Source organism: Neoarius graeffei, chromosome 12 (genome assembly GCF_027579695.1).
Source record: "Neoarius graeffei isolate fNeoGra1 chromosome 12, fNeoGra1.pri, whole genome shotgun sequence".
NCBI classification, from domain to species: Eukaryota; Metazoa; Chordata; class Actinopteri; order Siluriformes; family Ariidae; genus Neoarius; species Neoarius graeffei.
The window spans coordinates 58,256,066-58,278,281 of record NC_083580.1 but is presented as its reverse complement, the minus strand read 5'-3'; the positions used below and the strand labels follow the sequence as shown (position 1 = coordinate 58,278,281).

The 22,216-nt window shown below is 40.9% G+C and overlaps 1 protein-coding gene and 1 long non-coding RNA gene across 3 annotated transcripts in view; one reads left to right on the top strand and one right to left on the bottom strand.

The window, feature by feature from the left end:
* Positions 1–21,394, top strand: part of cysltr2a (cysteinyl leukotriene receptor 2a) — a 29,012-nt gene extending 7,618 nt beyond the window's left edge. The window contains exons 1-2 of one of the 2 annotated variants that reach the window (XM_060936123.1): positions 6,301–6,507; positions 17,149–21,394. In XM_060936123.1, the coding sequence (XP_060792106.1) occupies positions 17,156–18,175 (1,020 nt within the window). In that variant the 5' untranslated portion in view covers positions 6,301–6,507; positions 17,149–17,155 and the 3' untranslated portion in view covers positions 18,176–21,394. Of the gene's footprint in view, positions 1–6,300; positions 6,508–17,148 lie in introns of those variants that run through there. The other variant, XM_060936122.1, reaches the window with a different exon arrangement.
* On the bottom strand, positions 976–12,923 carry LOC132895467 (uncharacterized). The gene is made up of 3 exons (XR_009655756.1): positions 12,545–12,923; positions 1,471–1,628; positions 976–1,173 (listed from the first exon to the last, which is right to left on the bottom strand). It is a non-coding gene; the product is annotated as an uncharacterized LOC132895467 (long non-coding RNA).
* Positions 21,395–22,216: the final 822 nt, after the last annotated feature.

Sequence of the window (22,216 nt, the reverse complement as noted above, 5' to 3'; positions counted from 1 at the left end):
TGGGATGCCTGTTTAGGAAAGGAGAAATTTGTGCCTTTAGGAATCAAAAACCATTTCATAGTGTGTAGCTGACACCTATAATTTAGGTTAAAATAATAAAAATAATGCCTTTACTTCATTACTTCATTTCTTGTTGCTCTTTAAAATTGTATAACTGAACCTATTCTGTAATTGTAGGTTTCTAGTTTAGAGCCAGCCTATACTTTTACATGTACCTTGTTTATGTTTTTTTTTCTTTCTTTTTTTTTCTTTCTTTGTCCTTTTTTCTGTCATCTTTTGTACTCATTGGTTGTAGTTTTATTAATATATTTGTAATTACGTTTAAGTGTATATTTCTTAATGTCTGTAGGGGGCACATGGGGGGGGGGTGGAATGTTATGTTGTTGTCCTATGTTTAAATTTAATAAACAGTGTTTAAAAAAAAAAAACTTAGACAAAAAAAAAAAGAAAATATGTAGAATATATTTTGCTAATTTTTGAACACCCAGGTAGTGTCCAGTCACATTCCTGTTCTTGGGAACTGAAAGAAAAATTTAACTTCATCACTGTTTGCTTTGGGTGCTAGATGGAACTTTCTTCAAAGCATGTAAAAAAGAACTAGTACCTTCAGTGACATGACAGTACCAGGTCTTCTGATTGGACAAAAGTGACATCCTCCTACAAACATTAATGTACAGTTACATTAGTTTTTTTGGGTTTTTTTGCCAATATTTAAAAAGTTTTTTTTTTTTTGGCTGTCAAGTCCCATGACCGTATCGTTTTACACCTTTTTACAGCTACATATTCACAAATAGTGACTTTACAAGTAGAACAGGATTTTATTTTGTGAACATCAGTGTCAAAAGTTGCGATTATGTTTTAACACTGCACTCCAAGAGTTTTGTCATTCTTCTACATTTCCAGTTATAATGCTGTGTTTGTCAGTGAGAGATTTGAACTTGCCAAACACTAACCCCATTAAATGTCACACATGCGTCTTCACATACTTTTTTATTCTCAAAACATTTAGTGAGTTTCCTGTCTCACATATCACACATAATGGTTGTTGATGTCTCTTTGACTTGGAAACATTTTAGCTCTGATCTGCATCCTGTTTCTTGACACCCTCCTTTGATGTGATGCGTACTATTTCAGGCGAAAAATTTCACTGGAATCTGGATGAGTAGTGGTTCTCTGAATCAACAAAAACACAAATTTAACATTATATGGGAAGAAATTGGAGTATTTTAAATTGACAAAACATGTAAGAATGTTTGCATCACAGTATTCAAGAATTCTCTGAGAAACAGGATGTGGGAGATTAGTCAGCCCCTTTGTACCGTATGTTGGTCAATAAGAATCTAGCTCATCATTTTTTTTTTGTGTGTGATAGAAAAATGTAACAGGAAATCGGTCGCATGTGAATGTTGGTTTGAACTGCACAGAGCACACTGAAACAGTATTTGTGTCATGTCATTTAAATAGACTTACCGTAACTGTAGAGAATTGCGTTTGTGAGTGTGATGCCACACAACCCAATGAAAGCGTTGCAGGAGATGTCGTCATATATGAAGCTCATGGGTCAATCAAGGGCCATGCTGATTAACAGATGAGTGCACTGGGTGCTCATGCGGTGCTCATGTGGTGCTCTGCGATGCAATAATGATTCACTCATTAATTCATATTTATTAACTGCTTATTTAGTGTCCTGGTCATTTCTCTTTACTTAGTTGAGTGGTTAACATAATATGGATTACTACAGTTGTGGAATAGGGCTATTTACTGTATTTTTTAAAAATTATTTTTTACTGTTTACAGTTTGGGGCGGCACGGTGGTGTAGTGGTTAGCATTGTTGCCAAACAGCAAGAAGGTTCTGGGTTCGAGCCTAATGGCCGACAGGGGCCTTTCTATGTGGAGTTTGCATGTTCTCCCTATGTCTGCATGGCTTTCCTCCGGGTGCTCCGGTTTCCCCCACAGTCCAAAGACATGCAGGTTAGGCTAATTGGTGGCTCTAAATTGACTGTGAGTGTGAATGGTTGTTTGTCTCTGTGTCAGCGCTGTGATAGCCTGGTGATTTGTCTAGGGTTTACCCCGCCTCTCACCCATAGTCAGCTGGGATAGGCTCCAGCTTGCCTGCAACCCTGCACAAGATACATGGTTACAGATAATGGATGGATGGATGTTTACTGTTTGATCTCAAACACATTAAAAAGACAAGAAATTGCACTAATTAATTCTTGATGAGGCACCTCTTAATTGAAAAGCATTCCAGGTGACTACCTCATGAAGCTGGTTAAGATCACACCAATAGTGTGCAAAGTGTCATCAAAGTAAACGGTGGCTACTTTGAAGAACCTAAAATATGAAACGTATTTTGTTTTTAAAACACTTTTTTGTTTACCACATTTCAAATATGTTCCATATGTTATTTCATAGTTTCAATGTCACAGTATTGTTCTACAATATAGGAAATAGCCAAAATACAGAAAAGCCTATGAATGAGTAGGGGTGTCTAAGCTTTTGACTGGAAATGTATTTCAACCACAAGTAAGGTTCTAGCATGTTTAAGCCTGATTACCCCAAAAGTGAATGGGAAGAAAATCACATTTAAAGATTTCAATCTAGTTACACTGAGACACAACAGTGTAATGATTGTCTAAAAGTAACAATTTCTCGAGTTCAGTCGGGTATGAAATAAAAACAAAGCTGTACAAATTATAATTATATTATACATTAAACACTTTCCCAAATGATTTATTTAACAATGTTATAGTTTTGCAGTGGAAAATGGTGTGGATTGTTGTTCAAATCTAGCAGTAATCCACACCAGTCTCTATCTCATCACCTGAGGTATTGAGGTATTTCACCTGACGTCACAGGGTCACGTGACGCCCCGGTGTCCACCATTTTGGACGCAAGCTAGCTAATGTCAACAACAGTAGCTAGTATGTTACTGTAGCAATATTTACGTTCAGTCATTTGGATGACTGTTAAAACCTTTCGGTCTCAAGTTTTTCCTTTACTGGATTTACTAGTTTACTGAGCTAGCGCGCGATGGCTCCCGGCTTGGCCGGAGAGCGCGCGATGGCTCCCGGCTTGGCCGGAGAGCGCGCGATGGCTCCCGGCTTGGCCGGAGAGCGCGCGATGGCTCCCGGCTTGGCCGGAGAGCGCGCGATGGCTCAGTAAACTAGTAAATACAGTAAAGGAAAAACTTGAGACTGAAAGGTTTTAACAGTCATCCAAATGACTGAACGTAAATATTGCTACAGTAACATACCAGCTACGATGTTGTTGACATTAGCTAGTGCTAACAGCTAGTTGCTAATACACTGCTACAACTACACCGACCCTAATAATACAGTTCTTGGTCATTGCCTGGTAACAGCAAATTTATAACGGGCCATGTCTCAACAGACTAAGAAGTTATTTCAATGACATTTAATAACATTTTGTTTATCCTGAGGACCGAAAGTAAATGAAAATGTGAACAAACCTTAGCTGTAATCAGATGGCGACCACCGGCTCCAGGGACGACCCGCTGATGTAGGCATGTTACCCAGCCTGACACAAAATATTTGTAGGCATCCAAACTCTTATACGCTTTCAGATCAATACCTGTGTATGGCGATGGGTTTTTAACGACATAGGTATACAGATCATGTGGGCCGAAGTCAGGTAAAGACGAGGGCTTCGTGTACTTCCGTACGTCAGTGAACAATCCTGGTGGAAGCAGGTAAACATCGTTCTCTAAGCCTGCTAACCTCAATTTTTGCAAATACCTCTCCCTCTGCTCGCCCTGTAAATGCCCTACGTCGCTGGATAGTGAAGGTGTTTTCTGCATCTCGCTCCTTTTCCTTTTATGTTTTTTGTTTGTCGCCTTCCTCGCATTCAAACTGATTCGAGCCGTGCCGTCCAAAATGGCAGCATCACATGACTTGGTCACGTGAGTGAAATACCTCAATAATGGTCACCCGATGTGTTTAAATTGATCACTGACTGCTCTTACACTGGAGGGAAAATGACCTTCTGTTGGCAAAACATTGACTTTTTTGGTAATTTAAGCATTTTAAGACTTTGCCCACTGTCTCCTAGACAGTGTGTGTTAGTTCTGCTTTTATAATGTAACAGCACACATCACAGACATTTTGACAGTTGGTATCTCATCACAAGCTGAATGGACTAGGATTTTGTCTGTTTCACTACAAATTCAAATGATTGAACATGCTTAAGAATGGCACACACACCTATGTGTGTATGAGGTCCAACAATTTCCAACATATATCAGACCAAAAGCCAAGCCATGAAGTCCAAGGAACTCTCTGTAGACCTCTGCAGTTAAATTGTATCAGTCTGGGCAAAGGTATAAAACCATTTCTAAAGTTTTGAAAGCGCACCATCATTGTGAAAGGGAAAAAGCTTGGATGCACCAGGTCACCCTAGAGCTGGCCATCCGGTCAAACTCAGCAACCCGGCTAGAAGGGCCTCAGTCAGGAAACGTGACCAGAAAACAGTGTTTCAGAAGTCCTCCACAGTGATAGGAGAACCTGCGAGAAGGACCACCTTTCCGGTAATACTCTATCAACTAGGCATTTATAGGAGCGTGGCTAGTTAGAAGCCTATCCTAAGTAAAAGGCATATGGCAGGCATGAGGAAGGGATTCTCTAGTCTAATGGGACAAAAATGGAATTTTTGGGGCTGCACTTCAAGCGCTATGTCTGATAAAACCAAGAACTCCTCATCAATGGGCTCCTGAAGCATGGTGGTGGCAGTATTTTTCTATGGAGGTACTTCACAGTGGCAGGGACAGGGAAACTGGTCAGAATTGAAGGAATGATGAATGCAGTCACAGTCACATAGAGAGAGGTCCTCCAAGTCCTTGCACTCTGGACCACACAACCTCAGACTGGGGCAATGTTTCACCTTTCAGTAGGACAAAGACCTGAGGCAAACAGTCAAGACAATGCTGAAGTGGATTTGGGACAAGTCTCTGACTGTCCTTGAGTGCCCCAGCCAAAGCCCAAACTTTAAACCGATAGACCATCTGTGGAGAGATCTAAAGAGAGCAGTTCACAGATGCTCCCCATCCTATATGATTGTGCTTGAGAAGATTTGCCAGGAAAAAATGAGAGAAACCAGCCAAATCCATATATGCAAAGCTTGTAAAGGCATCGTCAAAATGATTCAAAGCTGTAAATGGTGCCAAAGATGCTCCTGTTAAGTACTGAAAAATAACGGGTCTGAATACTTATCTCAGTGAGAGATTTCAGTTTTTGATTTTTAATAAATTTGCCAAAATGTCTAAAAACGTTTTACTTTGTCATTGAGTTATTGTGTGTACATTAATGGCACCCCCCCCCCCCCCCCCCCCCCGCCCCGAAATTTAATCCATTTAGAATTTGTTAAAACTGAAGAGGTGTGAATACTTTCCAAACTAACAAGGTTTTAGACATCTTTATGTCCAATTATTTGTCTTTATTGGGCGGCACGGTGGTGTAGTGGTTAGCGCTGTCGCCTCACAGCAAGAAGGTCCTGGGTTCGAGCCCCGGGGCCGACGAGGGCCTTTCTGTGCGGAGTTTGCATGTTCTCCCCGTGTCCGCGTGGGTTTCCTCCGGGTGCTCCGGTTTCCCCCACAGTCCAAAGACATGCAGGTTAGGTTAACTGGTGACTCTAAATCGACCGTAGGTGTGAATGTGAGTGTGAATGGTTGTCTGTGTCTATGTGTCAGCCCTGTGATGACCTGGCGACTTGTCCAGGGTGTACCCCGCCTTTCGCCCGTAGTCAGCTGGGATAGGCTCCAGCTTGCCTGCGACCCTGTAGAAGGATAAAGCGGCTAGAGATAATGAGATGAGATGAGCTCTTTACACAACATGATCTTTGGAGCAAGAAATTTGAGGCAAGATTAGGCTTTATGGTGCCTTTTTTTTTTTTTTTAATTTTCAGACATAGTGACATTCGACAGGTTTCCCACACTGCCACACATATAGTACAATAAACTTCTGGAGTGGTGCACACCTCTGCTTCACTGTGTCTTGATGTTCGGACACAGTTGGCCTTTTGTTAAATCAATGACTACTGGGATCTGTAATCATCTGAGCGATAAAAGTGAAGGACTGTTTTTTTATTTTAAATAATACAAGCTGAGAAACAGGAACTAGTGAACAAAGAAGTAAACAATGTTCAACAGAATGAGGAACTTTCACCTGTTAAAAAAAAAAACCAACAACAAACCTGAATGCTCAGAAGAGATTTTAAATGCAGTACCTAAACGTTGTTTTTAATGATAGATGTTTTTTTTCCTGGGTTTTCCCCCTCTCGCTTTTGGACTGTGTGCTTCCAGAGAACAAGAATTTATTAGCTTGCATTATGGAGAAACTGCAGGCCCTAACAAAACCAGTTCTCTTCAGCCCGCCTTCCTTCTTCAGTCTCACGTTGCCTGTGCAGCTCTTATCTCTTCTGGAAATGTAGCTCGAGACGCCTACATTTCCCTCTAACTGAAAGGTCTGCAGTTTTGAGTTGAACCTAAAAAGGTAACTAATTGCTTTTTATCTTTTAATATAGTGCTAGCTGAAATGACTGGATTGTGATTGGGTTGGATTTTGTTTCACTTGTAAATCACAGGAGAGTGACTTTAAATACCTGAGAAATTGAACGTCAAGCGTGAATGTCAGTTTAACGCTCCATGTGTTTAGAGATTGCTGTAAAAATTCAATGTAAATCTTGTGGTATGTTTAATCTGTTACTGTCTAGCTAATCTAAAATGGTTTCTGGCCTTTAAGCTCCACAGACTTTAGTTTCACTCCTTTATTAATGTCATTATAGTTTAATGAGTAGCTGAGTAAATTTGATTCATACAGCACATTTAAAACAACAAACGTTGACTAAATTCCTGTACAACGTTTCAAGCATATGTATAAAGAAAATAAACTGCTACTAATAAATAACTAAACAATAAGCTGCATGAATTTAAGGGGTTAAATAATAATTAAAAAATTGATAAAAGTGATATTTGTATATTTTTAAGATGCAATGATTTGTAAGATTTGAAATATTGAGATTTGTAATACTGTAACAAAGCAATACTCTTATTTTTAAATCTCTATTCAGCTTACAGAACTGTGCAAGTCTTAGGCACACTATTTTTTTTGAACAAACTTTGTAATAGATTTTTATTTTCTGACTTCTACATTACTGAGTCAGTACAAAAACATTTTAGATTTACAAACATTAGTTTTTCAGCACAAAATTAAATGTTGTTGGAATGACACCAAATGATTGTCAGATATTTTTGAAACACCATTATGAATAGCTTTGTTTAATCTGTTCAGAGATGGCACTGCTTTTTTTTTGAGGAAGAATTTGTGGTTTTGACAAAATTATCAGAGCAGATAAGTTACTCAAATAGTGGAGAGTTGGTACATGGCTATAGATAGATAGATAGATAGATAGATAGATAGATAGATAAGAACTGCTTTTCAGGATACAAACCCCATTTCCAGAAAAGTTGGGATATTTTCCAAAATGCAATAAAAACAAAAATCTGTGACTTGTTAATTCAAGTGAATCTTTATTTAACTGACAAAAGTACAGAGATTTTAATAGTTTTACTGACCAACTTTATTGTATTTTGTAAATATAATCGAAGTTAGAATTTGATTCCTGCAACACACTCAAAAAAGTTTGGACAGAGACAATATTACCTCACCCGGGACGAAGTCCACCAGGGGGTGAGGTATTGTTTTCAGTGGGGTTTGTTTGTTTGTTAATGATGATATGGAAAAATGGCTGGACCAATCTTCATGAAACTTTCAGGATCGATGGGCATTGGTCTCAAATAGAACCTCCAACATTTTGGGGGTCATCCAGTCAAAGTCAAGGTTTTTGTGGCCACTATGTCATCGTGCTGTAAGAATGTAAGACTGTAACAATCGCACAGTACGGCGTGAGAGCAGTACAGTGTGAGAGCAGTACGGTGTGTTCTGATTGGCTGAGAGTAGCGGAGAATCAGAATCAGAACCATGTTTATTGGCCAAGTATGTTCACACACAAGGTCAAAATCAAGGTCACCAAAAAGGTCGAAATCATTTTTTCACGATATCTTCCTTCATATTCATCATAAGTGCTACCGGGTGAGGTTTGCTTTGCCTGGCAACACTTGTTACCATTGTGTTACATCACCTTTCCTTTAATAACACTTTTTAATCGTATGCGATCTGAGGATACAAATTGTCACAGTTTTGCAATTGGAATTTTTTTGTCCATTCTTGCTTGATACAATACTTCAGCTGTGCAACCGTCTGTGGTCTCCGTTGTCTGATTCTCCTTTTCATGATGCGTCATACATTCTCAACAGGAGACAGATCAAGACTGGCAGCAGGCCAGTCAAGCACACACACTCTGTTTCTATGAAGCCACGCTGTTGTAGCCCGTGCAGAATGAGGCCTGGCATTGTCCTGCTCAAATAAGCATGGACTTCCCGGGAAGAGACATTGCCTTAATGAATATGTCTCTCTAAAATCCCAATACAAGAGTCTGCATTGATGGTAACTTCACACACATGCAACTCACCCATGCTGTGGGCACTGATGCCCCCCATACCATCATAGATGCTGGCTTTTGAACTTTTCTCTGATAACAAACTGGATGTTCGTGTTCACCTTTGGCACTGAAAACTTGACATCTGGTTTTCCTGAAAACAAACTGAAGTGTGAACTCATCTGATCACAGCACACATTTCTACTGTCTTTCGGTCCATCTGAGATGAGTTCGGGCCCAGAGAAATCGGCGGCATTTCTGAATAGAATTGATGAATGACTTCCTCCTTGTGTAATACAGTTTCAGGTTGCATTTCTGAATGTAGAGGTGGGCTGTGTTAAGTGACAACAGTTTTCCGAAGTACACCAGAGCCCATGTAGCTATATTTGTCACATTACCATGACAGTTTCTCAGGCAGTGCCACATGAGGGCTTGAAGGTCCCGCACATTCAATAGTGCTTTCTGACCTTGCCCTCTTCGCACTGAGATGTCTCCGAATTCCCTGAATCTTTTCACAATATTATGTACTGTAGACTTTGAAAGACCTAAAATCTCTGCAATCTTGCATTGAGAAATGTTCTTTTTGAATTGACTAACAATTCTCTCATGAATTTTGGCACAAAGGGGTGAGCCACAACCTATCCTTGCTGGCAAAGACTGAGCCTTTGGTGCTGCTCCTTTTATACCCAACCATGATATCCTCACCTGTTACTAATTAACCTGCTTATTGTGGAACCTTCCAAAATTTTGCCTCTTTCCCAATTTTTTTCGAGTGTGTTGCAAGCATCAAATTATTGAAATTTGGAAAATATCCCAACTTTTCTGGAAATGGGGTTTGTATACTGAAAAGTAGTTCTTATCTGTTTCTTTTTTTCCCATAGCTATGCAACAATAAGCCACTATTCTTGTAACTTATCTGATCTGGTAACTTGGTCAAAACTACAAAGTCTCCCTCTAAAAGAAGCAGTGCCGTCTCTGAACCGACTTTAGAAAGCTATTCATAATGAATGTGGTACAAAAATATCTGGCATAATCACTTTGTTTCATTCCAATAACTGCACTGAGATTTCCATTAAGTGACTTTCTGCTCTGTTGTCAGACATTCTTGTCCATGGTCCTCACACAAAAGCTACAAATGCAATGGCATTCATTCATTCATTCATTCATTCATTTATTTGCTAGCATGGTTGTGATCCACTTGTCCTTTTAGCGAGAACCAGGGGTTAAATTGGGCCGGGGCTGTCCGGGGCTGAGCCCCGGCACATAAGCTCGGAGCGGATGGCATATGATCACGCACACATCAAAAGCAACAAACCCTTTTCACGATTTTCAGTTCTGAATAATTAAATATCGTTTTATTAATCAATAAACCCATGACTTTTATGAGATAGATCATAGTTTTCCTGATAACAAGACGACCTGTCAAAGCTATTTAGAACAGAACTTGCGATCAGAGATTCTGGTTTCTGGAACACTGCGTGGGTTGCCAATTCCGCTTTTTATAAGCGACTTTGGGGTTTCTTTTTTTGTGAGCTCGCTTTAAAAAAAAAATCAGAAGTCGTGGTTTGCGGGTTTTTGGGCTTGTGTTTCAGCGTTGTGACTTGTTTATAATTTTCTCCGTACACCGTCTCCCCTTTTACCTGCATACGATCCTAATCCATCAGAGGTGCTTGAACGAACTGTCTGTGCATTTGGCGAGTTCAATTTCCATAGTCCCCAGTTATCGACAGAAATTAGCCAGGGAGAAGGGGGAGATAATCATTATCATATTTTTTATTATTAAAAACAAAATATCAAATAATACTGAAGAGGGGAAAAAATAATACTGATCTAAATATGTTGTGTTTTTATTTTTAGACAGTATGTGTTTAGCAAAACACATACTGTCTAAAAATAAAAACACAACATATTTAGATCAGTATTATTTTTCCCCTCTTCAGTATTATTTGATATTTTGTTTTTAATAATAAAAAATATGATAATGATGGGCGGCACGGTGGTGTAGTGGTTAGCGCTGTCGCCTCACAGCAAGAAGGTCCTGGGTTCGTGCCCCAGGGCCGGCGAGGGCCTTTCTGTGTGGAGTTTGCATGTTCTCCCCGTGTCCGCGTGGGTTTCCTCCGGGTGCTCCGGTTTCCCCCACAGTCCAAAGACATGCAGGTTAGGTTAACTGGTGACTATAAATTGACCGTGAGTGTGAATGGTTGTCTGTGTCTATGTGTCAGCCCTGTGATGACCTGGCGACTTGTCCAGGGTGTACCCCGCCTTTCGCCCGTAGTCAGCTGGGATAGGCTCCAGCTTGCCTGCGACCCTGTAGAAGGATAAAGCGGCTAGAGATAATGAGATGAGATGAGATGATAATGATTATGTTCACTGTATTGTTAATATTAATAGTGTTTTATTATTTATTGTTAATATTTAATTTAATGTTAATTTATTATTTATTGTTAATATTATTAGTGTATTATTAGTGTAATTATTATTGTTATTATTATGTATTCAATTATTTATTTGGCATGTGGTGCTTTTTGTATTGTCTAGAACATACATAAGATGAGCATATTATAGCAGCAAAATAGAAGCACAATCATTTGAATGCAGCAAAACTTTTGCTGCATTTAAATGATTGTGCTTCTATTTTGCTGCTATAATATGCTCATCTTATGTATGTTCTAGACAATACAAAAAGCACCACATGCCAAATAAATAATTGAATACATAATAATAACAATAATAATAAATGCTTCCAATGTTATAGTGTTGTTTGTATTTGGTTGCATTCACTGCATGAATATATTTGATTGACAATTTGACTGACAGTGTTTTGGCATATTTAACATTTATTCTCCAAAATAAATCAACTGTTTTGGTTTAAGATTGTGCAAGCCTTCAAATTTTCTTACTGAACATTTCTCCTTCACATTTTTCACCTGTAGGCATGTGACAAGATTTAACATGATATTGCTCAACCTACCTCTGTAAAGTCAGCTAACAACTTATTAAAATGCACCAGAATTCAGCAAATAACATGTATGATAATAAAAAACTTCTGGGGGAGGACCCCCAGACCCCCCACTAATCACTTCCTTCAACCAATGTACAACAACCTGTACAATCTGTTACATTGGCCAACCAATCTACATTCAAACTGCCATAATGTGTAGGGGGGCACTACAAGACACACATAGGCCTACAACACACAGATAAGGTGTATATCTCTGTGCAATATGATATGGTTATCAAATTAGAGGGTTATTTTCCAAAAAGTATATTGGGGCAGGGCGGCGGGGGCAGGGGCGGGTACGAGGCAGAGCCCCCCCACATAACCAATCCCAATTTAACCCCTGGCGAGAACCATGACTACGAATCAGTGCAAAATTCTTCTGACTGAACACCTTTATCTTCTGGTTCAACATTTCTATTCTGGTAGGAGTAATCTCATCCAGGATGACTCAGGGCATGAGGATTCAGTGAATGGTTTGATGAGGATGAAATGAATGTGAGTCATATGCTATGGCCTTTACAGTCACCAGATTTCAACCGAATTGAATACACCTTCGAGACTTTGTAGTGGTTTGTCTCAGTGCTCTCACCAACCATCATGAACAGTGGCGATCCTAGAGTGATTTACTCCCCGGGCGAAACACCCTGCTGGCGCCCCCCCCGGCCCAACCCGACAACCACCTCCCACCCACCACCTAAGAAAACACTAACTTCATCCAGAACACACACGACCCCATACACAAACTCACAACAACTATTTTCAAGAACAAATTTCCAGTTTTAATGACTAGTGCAATAAAAAATACAAAGATAAACAATAAAAGATAAACAATAAAAGATAAACAATAAACAAAAAGACTCAATGACTTCGCATTACAGCTATCCACAGCTATTTAACACGAAGTCCCAGAGAGGGGCCATTTGGCCTTTTTACCTAGAAAACCCACAAGAGGGCCAATTGGCCCCAAGTCCTCCCTGTAGACATTCATTTTGTTATGGAAATGTGGCTGTAGCTTAGAAATGAAATCTTACAATGCCTGTTGAATGTTGAATCTCTGCATCTTCGTTCCTTGGAGAGGAGCTTCTTTCACCACAAAATTCTTGAGGGAACTGAAGCGATAGTCCATGTGCACTGAGGTATTTATCCATCAAACAATTGTCTGGTTGCAGTCACATGAGTCGTTATGGTCACATGGGACATTCACATGTTCACATTTTAGAATAGAATGTGTTTTTATTCCTCATTCTCACATTCACACAGAAGTAGCCAACATGACTTCACCACTGAAGTGTGAAGTGTGTGAAATGTGACCCCCTCACCCCACACACTGCCACTAACAGCCTCATTACCATAACAAAATGAGTGATTAGTGTATTGGGGAAAAGCGGTCGGGCCAAATGGCCCCTATGTGGGTCTTCTAGGTAGACAGAAAAATGCTGGGACTGCTTTAAGAAAGCACAACTGCACTACAGCACCACCCGATGGTCAAAATATTGCACAAGTCAGTCAGTTTTACCAACAGAGTGCACAATGAATTATCATAGAGTACCATTCACCATTATTATTAACAAGAAGACTTAAACCTCCATTAAAGTCGCACCATATAAATAACAAAAGAAGCTAAACAGTTAAACAATCACAATTACAGAATAACATGAAGTGACAAAAGATCTAAAAATACTATACATTAAAGTGGCAAAAATGATAAAATGCAATCATGTATCATAAATAAATGAACTAACGACAGAGAAGAGGTAAATCCTATACATATTACTGTACACATAAGAAGAAATAACACACACTATTGTGTATCATAAATAACAAGAAGTAACAAATGAAGAAGTTAACACTCTTTAAAGCACTCAAAAAATAAAACATTGGATTTACTTAACCGAGTTATGGCAACCGGTCCCACGAAACTGTGTCAATTTAGATGTATTGAATACAGTTATGTTGAGTTATTCAAAACATAACTGTATTCAATACATCTAAATTAACACAGTTTCGTGGGACCGGTTGCCATAACTCGGTTAAGTAAATCCAATGTTTTATTTTTTTGAGTGAGTGGCAAAAATGCCAAACCACTATAATTTGTCATAAATAACAAGATGTGCAAAAGAAGTAAGAGGAAAACAGTCTATATACATTTAAAGGTCCCATGGCATGGTGGTTTGTTGATGCTTTAAACGGGCTCGTGGAGGTTTCCGGATGTTATATCCGCAGCCTTTCTCGAAATGAACCCTCGGCACGTAGATATAGCCTCCTGGGAGAAAGCCCCATTTCAGCGCTTTTCCCAGTGCGTCGTTTTGCTAATGAGAAGCAGGAGGCGGGGAAGGGTAGAGGGTAGGGGCGGGTCTTATCATTAATATTCATGACATGTAAACGTGTTACCTCTGATTGGCTAACAGCACTGTGACGCTACCTCCAGTGGGTCAGAACAAGCGGATGTGGGTGTCTTACTATGGCGAGAGAGAAGGAACAAACCGCGAAGGGAAAAATACCGCCCGCTGACGTCATTAAGGTGCAACACGAGGAAATAAAATAAATTCAACAAATGTTTGGGTTTTTACTGAACAAACAAACAAATAAAATGAACGAGTGACTTAAAAAAAAGAATGTGGGTGTCTTTGTAAAAACTGTTTTGATTGGCTATTATAACAGAGCATGCTGCATGCTTTTTGGTTTTGTAGTGCAGAGTACCTGGCTAACTGCAGGAAGCGGTTAGCTGCACAGCTAATGTAGCCATTGCAAGGCTAACGTGGCACCGATTTTAAAGCACGGCAAAACATAAGCTCATAAGTTACAGTCAATTTCCAGACTAAACTCAGTTTAACAGAGCATGCTGCATGCTTTTTGGTTTTGTAGTGCAGAGTACCTGGCTAACTGCAGGAAGCGGTTAGCTGCACAGCTAATGTAGCCATTGCAAGGCTAACGTGGCACCGATTTTAAAGCACGGCAAAACATAAGCTCATAAGTTACAGTCAATTTCCAGACTAAACTCAGTTTAACAGAGTATGCTGTATGCTTTTTGGTTTTGTAGCGCAGAGTACCTGGCTAACTGCAGGAAGCGGTTAGCTGCACAGCTAATGTAGCCATTGCAAGGCTAACGTGGCACCGATTTTAAAACACGGCAAAACGACTTAACAGTTATACACTTACTTGTTCGGTGTTTGTGGCTGATGCGGCAGGGATGCTTGGTACAGACCCAGGCTTCAGTGACAGTTGATGTGCAAAACCTGCCCTGTACTGTCCCAAGTTGTGGAAACATTCATCAGGAAAATGCTTCCGACAAACATACACCGTCTTAGGTAGACTCGACGGCGTATTATTGGAGTAAATAAAATTAAGCCACTGCGTCTTCAGGGGCTCTCCCGTCGGCAGTAAAAACAGACTCCTTTCTGTGTTGTCACATCCATGTACAGCGCAACTTCCATGTTTGGTGGCAACTTTTGAGCTGGGCGGGCAATCCATACAGTGGGTGGGAATCCAGAGGGGGGCGTGGGGATCATCTCCCTTGCTGACGTAGGCAAGGGAAGAGTTTATCAACGCGCCGTTTTGACGCGCCATTCTCAAATGTTGGGCATAGTTTGGTTTACACATTATGAAATTTCTAGCCACTGGGGTGACTTAAGAAGGTCAGAGGAACTGATTTTAACGTTAAAAAACCTCAGAAAGTGAAAATTTCATGCCATGGGACCTTTAACAGCACGCAGCAACAGCACGGTTGTCCTGTGTCACCGCATAAGCTGCCATTTTTAATTTGAAATAAACATTGGGATATAGGCATTAGTGTTTCTGTGTGTGTGTGCCTAACTTGTCGTAGCCCCATAATATGCACAATCCCGCCAGCAAAAGACTTTACTACCATAGTACTACACTACATGACATTATACAGAGTCTTAAGTAATACATTACGACTTGATCATTGCCATTCTGGTAACAGCAAATTTATAACGGGCCGTGTCCACGACGTACAACACACGACGAGAAATGTTTAAACGACCATGTAAAAATGTTAACATTCTGTTGGCTAATACAGAGCCCAACGTTAACCCAAGGCAATGACAGCAATAACTTTAAACGTTTTGTTGCAAAGCCTAATCGTTATGCTGAAATTAATTTCGTGTTGGGGGGCAGGCCAGGCCAGGTCATCCGACTTAGCAAGCATCAATAATATAAGGCTAATCAGGGCACTAATTCATGTCACTCACTGAAATTGATTCATAAAGCATACCTTTTTCTTTTGCTCGTTTCTCCTCCTCTTCTTTCCTTTTCTTCCGGAATTGGGCACCTGATGGCTTTGACCTTTTCCTATCCATTAGATCTATTCCCCCGCCCGCCCACCCACCCACCCGTCCGTCTTGTTTTTTTTCGGGTTTTTTTTGGGGGGGACCCGTTTTTTTTTTTTCACGCCCGCGCTCATGCCGCCCCCACGATGCCGCCCCGGGCGGCTGCCCGGTCGGACCGTCCCCAGGACCGCCCCTGATCATGAAAACCCCAACTTGGGGAATATGTTTTGCAAGAATGGTGTTAACCCCTTCGGTAGAGTTGTAGAGATGTGTAGAATCAATGCCAACATTTATTGAAGTTGTTCTGGCAGCTTATGGTGGCTCAACACTTTCTCATCTCATCTCATTATCTGTAGCCGCTTTATCCTGTTCTACAGGGTCGCAGGCAAGCTGGAGCCTATCCCAGCTGACTACGGGCGAAAGGCGGGGTACACCCTGGACAAGTCGCCAGGTCATCACAGGGCTGACACATAGACACAGACAACCATTCACACTCACACTCACACCTACGGTCAATTTAGAGTCACCAGTTAACCTAACCTGCATGTCTTTGGACTGTGGGGGAAACCGGAGCACCCGGAGGAAACCCACGCGGACACGGGGAGAACATGCAAACTCCGCACAGAAAGGCCCTCGCTGGCCACAGGGCTCGAACCCGGACCTTCTTGCTGTGAGGCGACAGCGCTAACCACTACACCACCATGCCGCCCCGGCTCAACACTTTACTAATACATATTAGTGTCAATACAGAGGTGATTATAGAAAATCATGTGTGCTGATTGGTCGAGAAGTTCGGACTATTTGTTGATAATCACCTCGAGTGACTCGGCAAAATGGCGGCCAATCGCTTTGTCACCTTGAGTGAGGAACAATTGCAAATTCTGAAAGAAAATGCTGTTCCTAAAAACACTAAAGATATTACGAAGTTTGGTCTAAAACTATTCAAAAGTAAGGTGGAATTGTGATTTATTTTATCTATTTCAAAACAAAGTATTTTATGTTGGTTGGTGTATAAGTAACACACGTCTGTGGGCATTACATTTGCATGCTGCTTTTGAAGTTTAAATAAATGATTTTTTAAAAAAATGTGATAAAAAAATCACCTGTGTATTTATACTAAAACAATGATCCACTTCAGGTTCAGTGAATATCAGTGAATAATTGTTAATTATAATGGTTTTTCCTTTAATTTGTCACCTATATATATTACATTCAAAAAATTCATGTGCATTCCTTTGAATACGATATGTACTTAAATGTTTCTATGTTTCTTTTACTGATATTTATGTTTTCCTTTCATGTTTTTCCTCAACATCGGATCTCTATTCTCAAATCCTGGTCTCAAGAGGTGACATGATTTCAGCGAACTGCAGCATTAAGGATTTCAAGGAGTCCATGTTTCCCATCGCCTACCTGCTCATCTTTATTCTGGGTATTACCGGTCACTTGGTCTCCATGTATGTCTTCTTCAGCATGTGGAGGAAGAAGAGGAGTCTGACGACGGTCAACTTGTTCATGGTTAATCTGCTGATGTCAGACCTTATGTTGGTGTGCTCGTTGCCCTTCAGAGTTTCTTACTACCTGTCAAACTCTTGTTGGACATTTGGCAGGGTGGGCTGCAAGCTCATATTCTACATCTTCTACCTGAACATGTACACGTCTATCTATTTCTTGGTTTCCCTTAACATCATGCGGTATTTGGCGCTGGTGCAGCCATACCGCTACAAACGCTTACAAAGATGGTGTAATGGACATCTGGTTTGTCTTTTCATCTGGCTTTTTGTAGCACTGACCTCCAGTCCTTTGCTGTTTTTGTCCAAGAATACAAATGCTACTAGAAACGATTCTTACCAATGCATGGAGCTACCAAACCACAACCGAACCATCCAGACTTTAATCACTATCAACAACACAACTATGTCTGTGGGTTTTGTGGTGCCTTTGGCACTTATTGTGTGGTGCTCTGTGTTTGTAGCCTACAGATTGTGCAAGCCTGGTCCAGCCCAGCGCATAGTCACCATTTCAAGGAAGAAAGCCTTTGCTTTGGTTATCATCAGCCTCAGCTCCTTCATCATCTGTTTTTTGCCATATCATGTCATGCGGACAGTGTTTTTATACACGGAGTTGGATGTGAGCAATGGCAAACATAGCAACTCTTGTGACTCCATCTGGCTAGTGCGTAAAGCTGCAGTGGTGACACTTTGTTCGTGTGTAGCCCACAGCTGCCTGGATCCCATCCTGTTCTTTTTTGTTGGTGAAAATTTCAGAACTTTCTTTGCAAAGCTACTGAGGCAAGAGAAATTGGATACAGGCAACAGAAAAAGAGGCCAGCAGAGGGCAGAGTTTGCAGATCCTGAAGAAATGAGACTATAACATTGGGGCGAATCATGAGTTCAAGTGACTTGTGCTTGAGGAACAAAAAACAACCTTGCAGCATTTCAGAGATACTGTTGTCTTTTTTGGCTCATTGTCTGTACAAGATTTAAATCATCATGGATGATAAGTTATTATGGAAAGTTTATGCTTGAGAAGCATGATACATTATCCAAACATTAAGTAATGTTTTCGCCAATTTGTAAAATACTTAGGCTGTAATGGTCAGTGTTACGGTAATGATGTGAAAAGATGTGACATAACATTTACTTCATAATATTTTATAATGATGCTTATAAAACATTCACTTATGGATTGAAACTAATATCACATCAGAAGCTGTGTATATGCTTAACATATTTTAAAGTAGCAACAAATGTTCAGACTGGAAACCTGGAAATTTTTACCTTTTTCTTGAGAAATGCTTAAAAAGTGAAATAAAGAAAGAATTAATTTTTAAAATGTCAACATAAATTCAGTATAATATCTTAATCTAGTAATTACACCGGGTGGCATGGTGGTGTAAGTGGTTAGCACGGTCGCCTCACAGCAAGAAGGTTCTGGATTCGAGCCCGGGGGCCGGCGGGAGCCTTTCTGTGTGGAGTTTGCATGTTCTCCCCGTGTCTGCGTAGGTTTCCTCCAGGTGCTCCGGTTTCCCCCACAGTCCAAAGGCATGCGGTTAGGTTAATATGGGATGGCCTTGGGCTAAGATGCCCTTGAGCGAGGCACCTAACTCCCAACTGCTCCCCGGGCGCTGTTAGCATGGCTGCCTACTGCTCTGGGTATGTGTGTGTGCTCATTGCTCACGTGTGTGTGCATGTGTGTGTTCACTGCTTCAGATGGGTTAAATGCAGAGAGGAATTTCACAAGTGTGTAATGAATAAAGTTGTGCTTTCTTTCTTTCTAATTACTGATAGCATTTTTTACACCCACAACCACACTCATACTGAAATGCTAAAATTGTTTGTGAAGTCCTGAAAGGGCTAATTTAACCTAATGTGACTGGAAAATGAACAGCAATGAAAAATTGCAAATGAATGACATCTCTGTAGTACTTGGAAAAAAAACAACAAAAAAATCATTGAAAGTCCTGAATTAATTTTGCAGCATCTGCATCAACCAGTGTTGTAGTCGAGTCACTAAACCTCGAGTCCGAATCCGGTCTCAAGTTGTGTTCAAGTCCAAGTCAAATCCATGTCATTAAAAATTTTTTTGAATCGAGTCCACTATTGATCCGAGTCGAGTCTAGTCCAACACGCCAACCACACCATCTGACGGTGGCTGTTTTAGCGCCATTACCATTAGTTTGTTCTTGAACATGATGTATGAACAGGTGAATGTGCTTCTCTTTGTCAGGGATTGTGAAGTATTCTGTCAGAGATGGTTGGGAGATGGATGTAAGTGCAGAAGATGTGTTTATTAATACAAGTGAAGACAGGTAAACAATCCAGAACGGCAGGCAAAATCTCATCTCATCTCATTATTTCAAGCCGCTTTATCCTTCTACAGGGTCGCAGGCAAGCTGGAGCCTATCCCAGCTGACTACGGGCGAAAGGCAGGGTACACCCTGGACAAGTCGCCAGGTCATCACAGGGCTGACACATAGACACAGACAACCATTCACACTCACATTCACACCTATGGTCAATTTAGAGTCACCAGTTAACCTAACCTGCATGTCTTTGGACTGTGGGGGAAACCGGAGCACCCGGAGGAAACCCACACGGACACGGGGAGAACATGCAAACTCCACACGGAAAGGCCCTCGCCGGCCCCGGGGCTCGAACCCAGGACCTTCTTGCTGTGAGGCGACAGCGCTAACCACTACACCACCGTGCCGCCCCAGGCAAAATCGTAAAACGGTGAAACAGGCAATAGGTCGAGCGAGGCACAAACAGGCTATCGTAGACTCGGCAGAATCAAAGACGAGAAACAGAAAGTCAGGGATCAGGAAACCAAACGAGGAAATAAGGTTTGGTAATGTGTCAGCAATGCAACTCAACACTTCGCAAAGTAAGTGCATTTTCACAGTTTTTATATAGGCGCGCTGATTGCACCTTAATCCTGTGCAGGTGCGAGTCATTTACGGCACATGCAAGAGTCCACTTGGCCCGTGCGCTGTCCAGAGCGCGCCCGAGAGTCTATCTGATGCACGCGCCAAGGCGCGCAGGTGTGACACTCTTGCAGGAAATCAGTGCAAAATTAATGTCGATATAAATATTGTATGCGAAATTATTATGGCATGTTACAAAAAATAAAGAAAAAATCAGAGTCCTCATCTACAATTTACGAGTCCGAATGCAGTTAATGCACGAGTCCAAGTCCGAGTCATCAGTGCTCAAGTCCAAGTCGAGTCACAAGTCCTTAAAATTAGGGCACGAGGCAGACTCGACTCCGAGTCCTGGACTCGAGTACTACAAGCTTGGCATCAACCCTGATAAACGAACCCTTCATACAAAACATTCACGCATGAAATTGTGAGCTGCGACAAGCAAAATGAGTCTTCATGCACAAGTCAGCTGCATTTCTATAATCTCTAATGCTAATAACACAGTTGTCTGTGGGTGAATTTTATGAATGTGTGAAATTTTGCGGAGCATGTTGATGTATTTTAAATATCCACTATGGGTGGATCAGATTCTTAAAAAGCAAGTGTGGGAAGCTCTTCCTTCTACATTTAGCCTACATGTAGCTGATGCTTTTATACAAAGTGCAAACAGCTGAAGGCGTAGCAATGCAAACAATCTGGAGAATCTATAAGGATTCATAACCATAACCTAAAGGCTAAACCTGGCTTCACACTATACAATTTTCAATACGATTTCAAGTTGAGATTGCCAGGCTTAAATGCAAAATGATATGTGTTTCACATAGGGTTGCCACCTGTGTCTGACAAAAATCCTGGACATTTCGACCATCCAATCGACCTTTTTGCTTGTAAGCAACAGCGCCCTTCGCACATCTAACCCAAGACAAAAAAAAAAAAATCGCCCTTCTACGCTGAAATTGTATTGCTCTAATTAGTAAAAATGACGCTTTTGCTAGTTATTTGTTTAGTTAATTGCTTTACATAATAAAGCAGGTCTTCATTATTTTGGTTTATTTCCAACAGTTTTTGGTTGTGGACACCTGGGGGCAGTAGTGGGCACAGGTAAAAGGGGAATACATAATTAAGTTCTGTTTGTTTGCTTATGTGGAATAAAAATAATTAATTTTTCATTGTATCTAAGAATACCTGAATGTAACAATGTAAGGTGTAGTGTCAAACAGCTTACCTGATTGCTTAGAGTGTGGTGTGTGCTTTGCTTGTGCTTGCCTGTGCCTCTGCTGCTTGCTGCTCTTGGCTAAACAAATACATAGGAGGACATGTAACTGATATAACTGGGCACATACAGGAGTATGTACTACACTACACTATTTCATTTAATTCACCAAAACCTTACCTAATCTTCCATTTATATTTGGTGTTTTTCTTTGCTGCTGCTATGAGTCCTGGCTGATTTTCAATGAATGTCTTGAACTCAGTACAGGACAACTGAAAGTTTAGCCTGACTTGAAGCTCAGCCTTCACCACTGCAACAGAGAGTCTGTTTCTTTTATCAGTCCAAGCATCCTCCATTGCCCCTTTTCCACCAAAGCAGTTCCAGGGCTGGTTCGGGGCCAGTGCTTAGTTTGGAACCGGGTTTTCTGTTTCCACTGACAAAGAACTGGCTCTGGGGCCAGAAAAACCGGTTCCAGGCTAGCACCAGCTCTCTGCTGGGCCAGAGGAAAGAACCGCTTACGTCAGCGGGGGGCGGAGTTGTTAAGACCAACAACAATAACAAGACCGCGAAAGATCGCCATTTTTAAGCGACGAGAAGCAGCAGCTGTACAAACGCGAAGTCAGCCATCATCATTATTATTGTTGTTGTTGCTGCTGCTTCTTCCGTGTTGTTTTTGCTTTGATATTCGCGCCAAGGTTTATGCAAACGTAGCGCCGTAACTGACGTATACAGCGACGTAAGTGACGTATACAGCGACGTAATGACGTATTCAGCGACG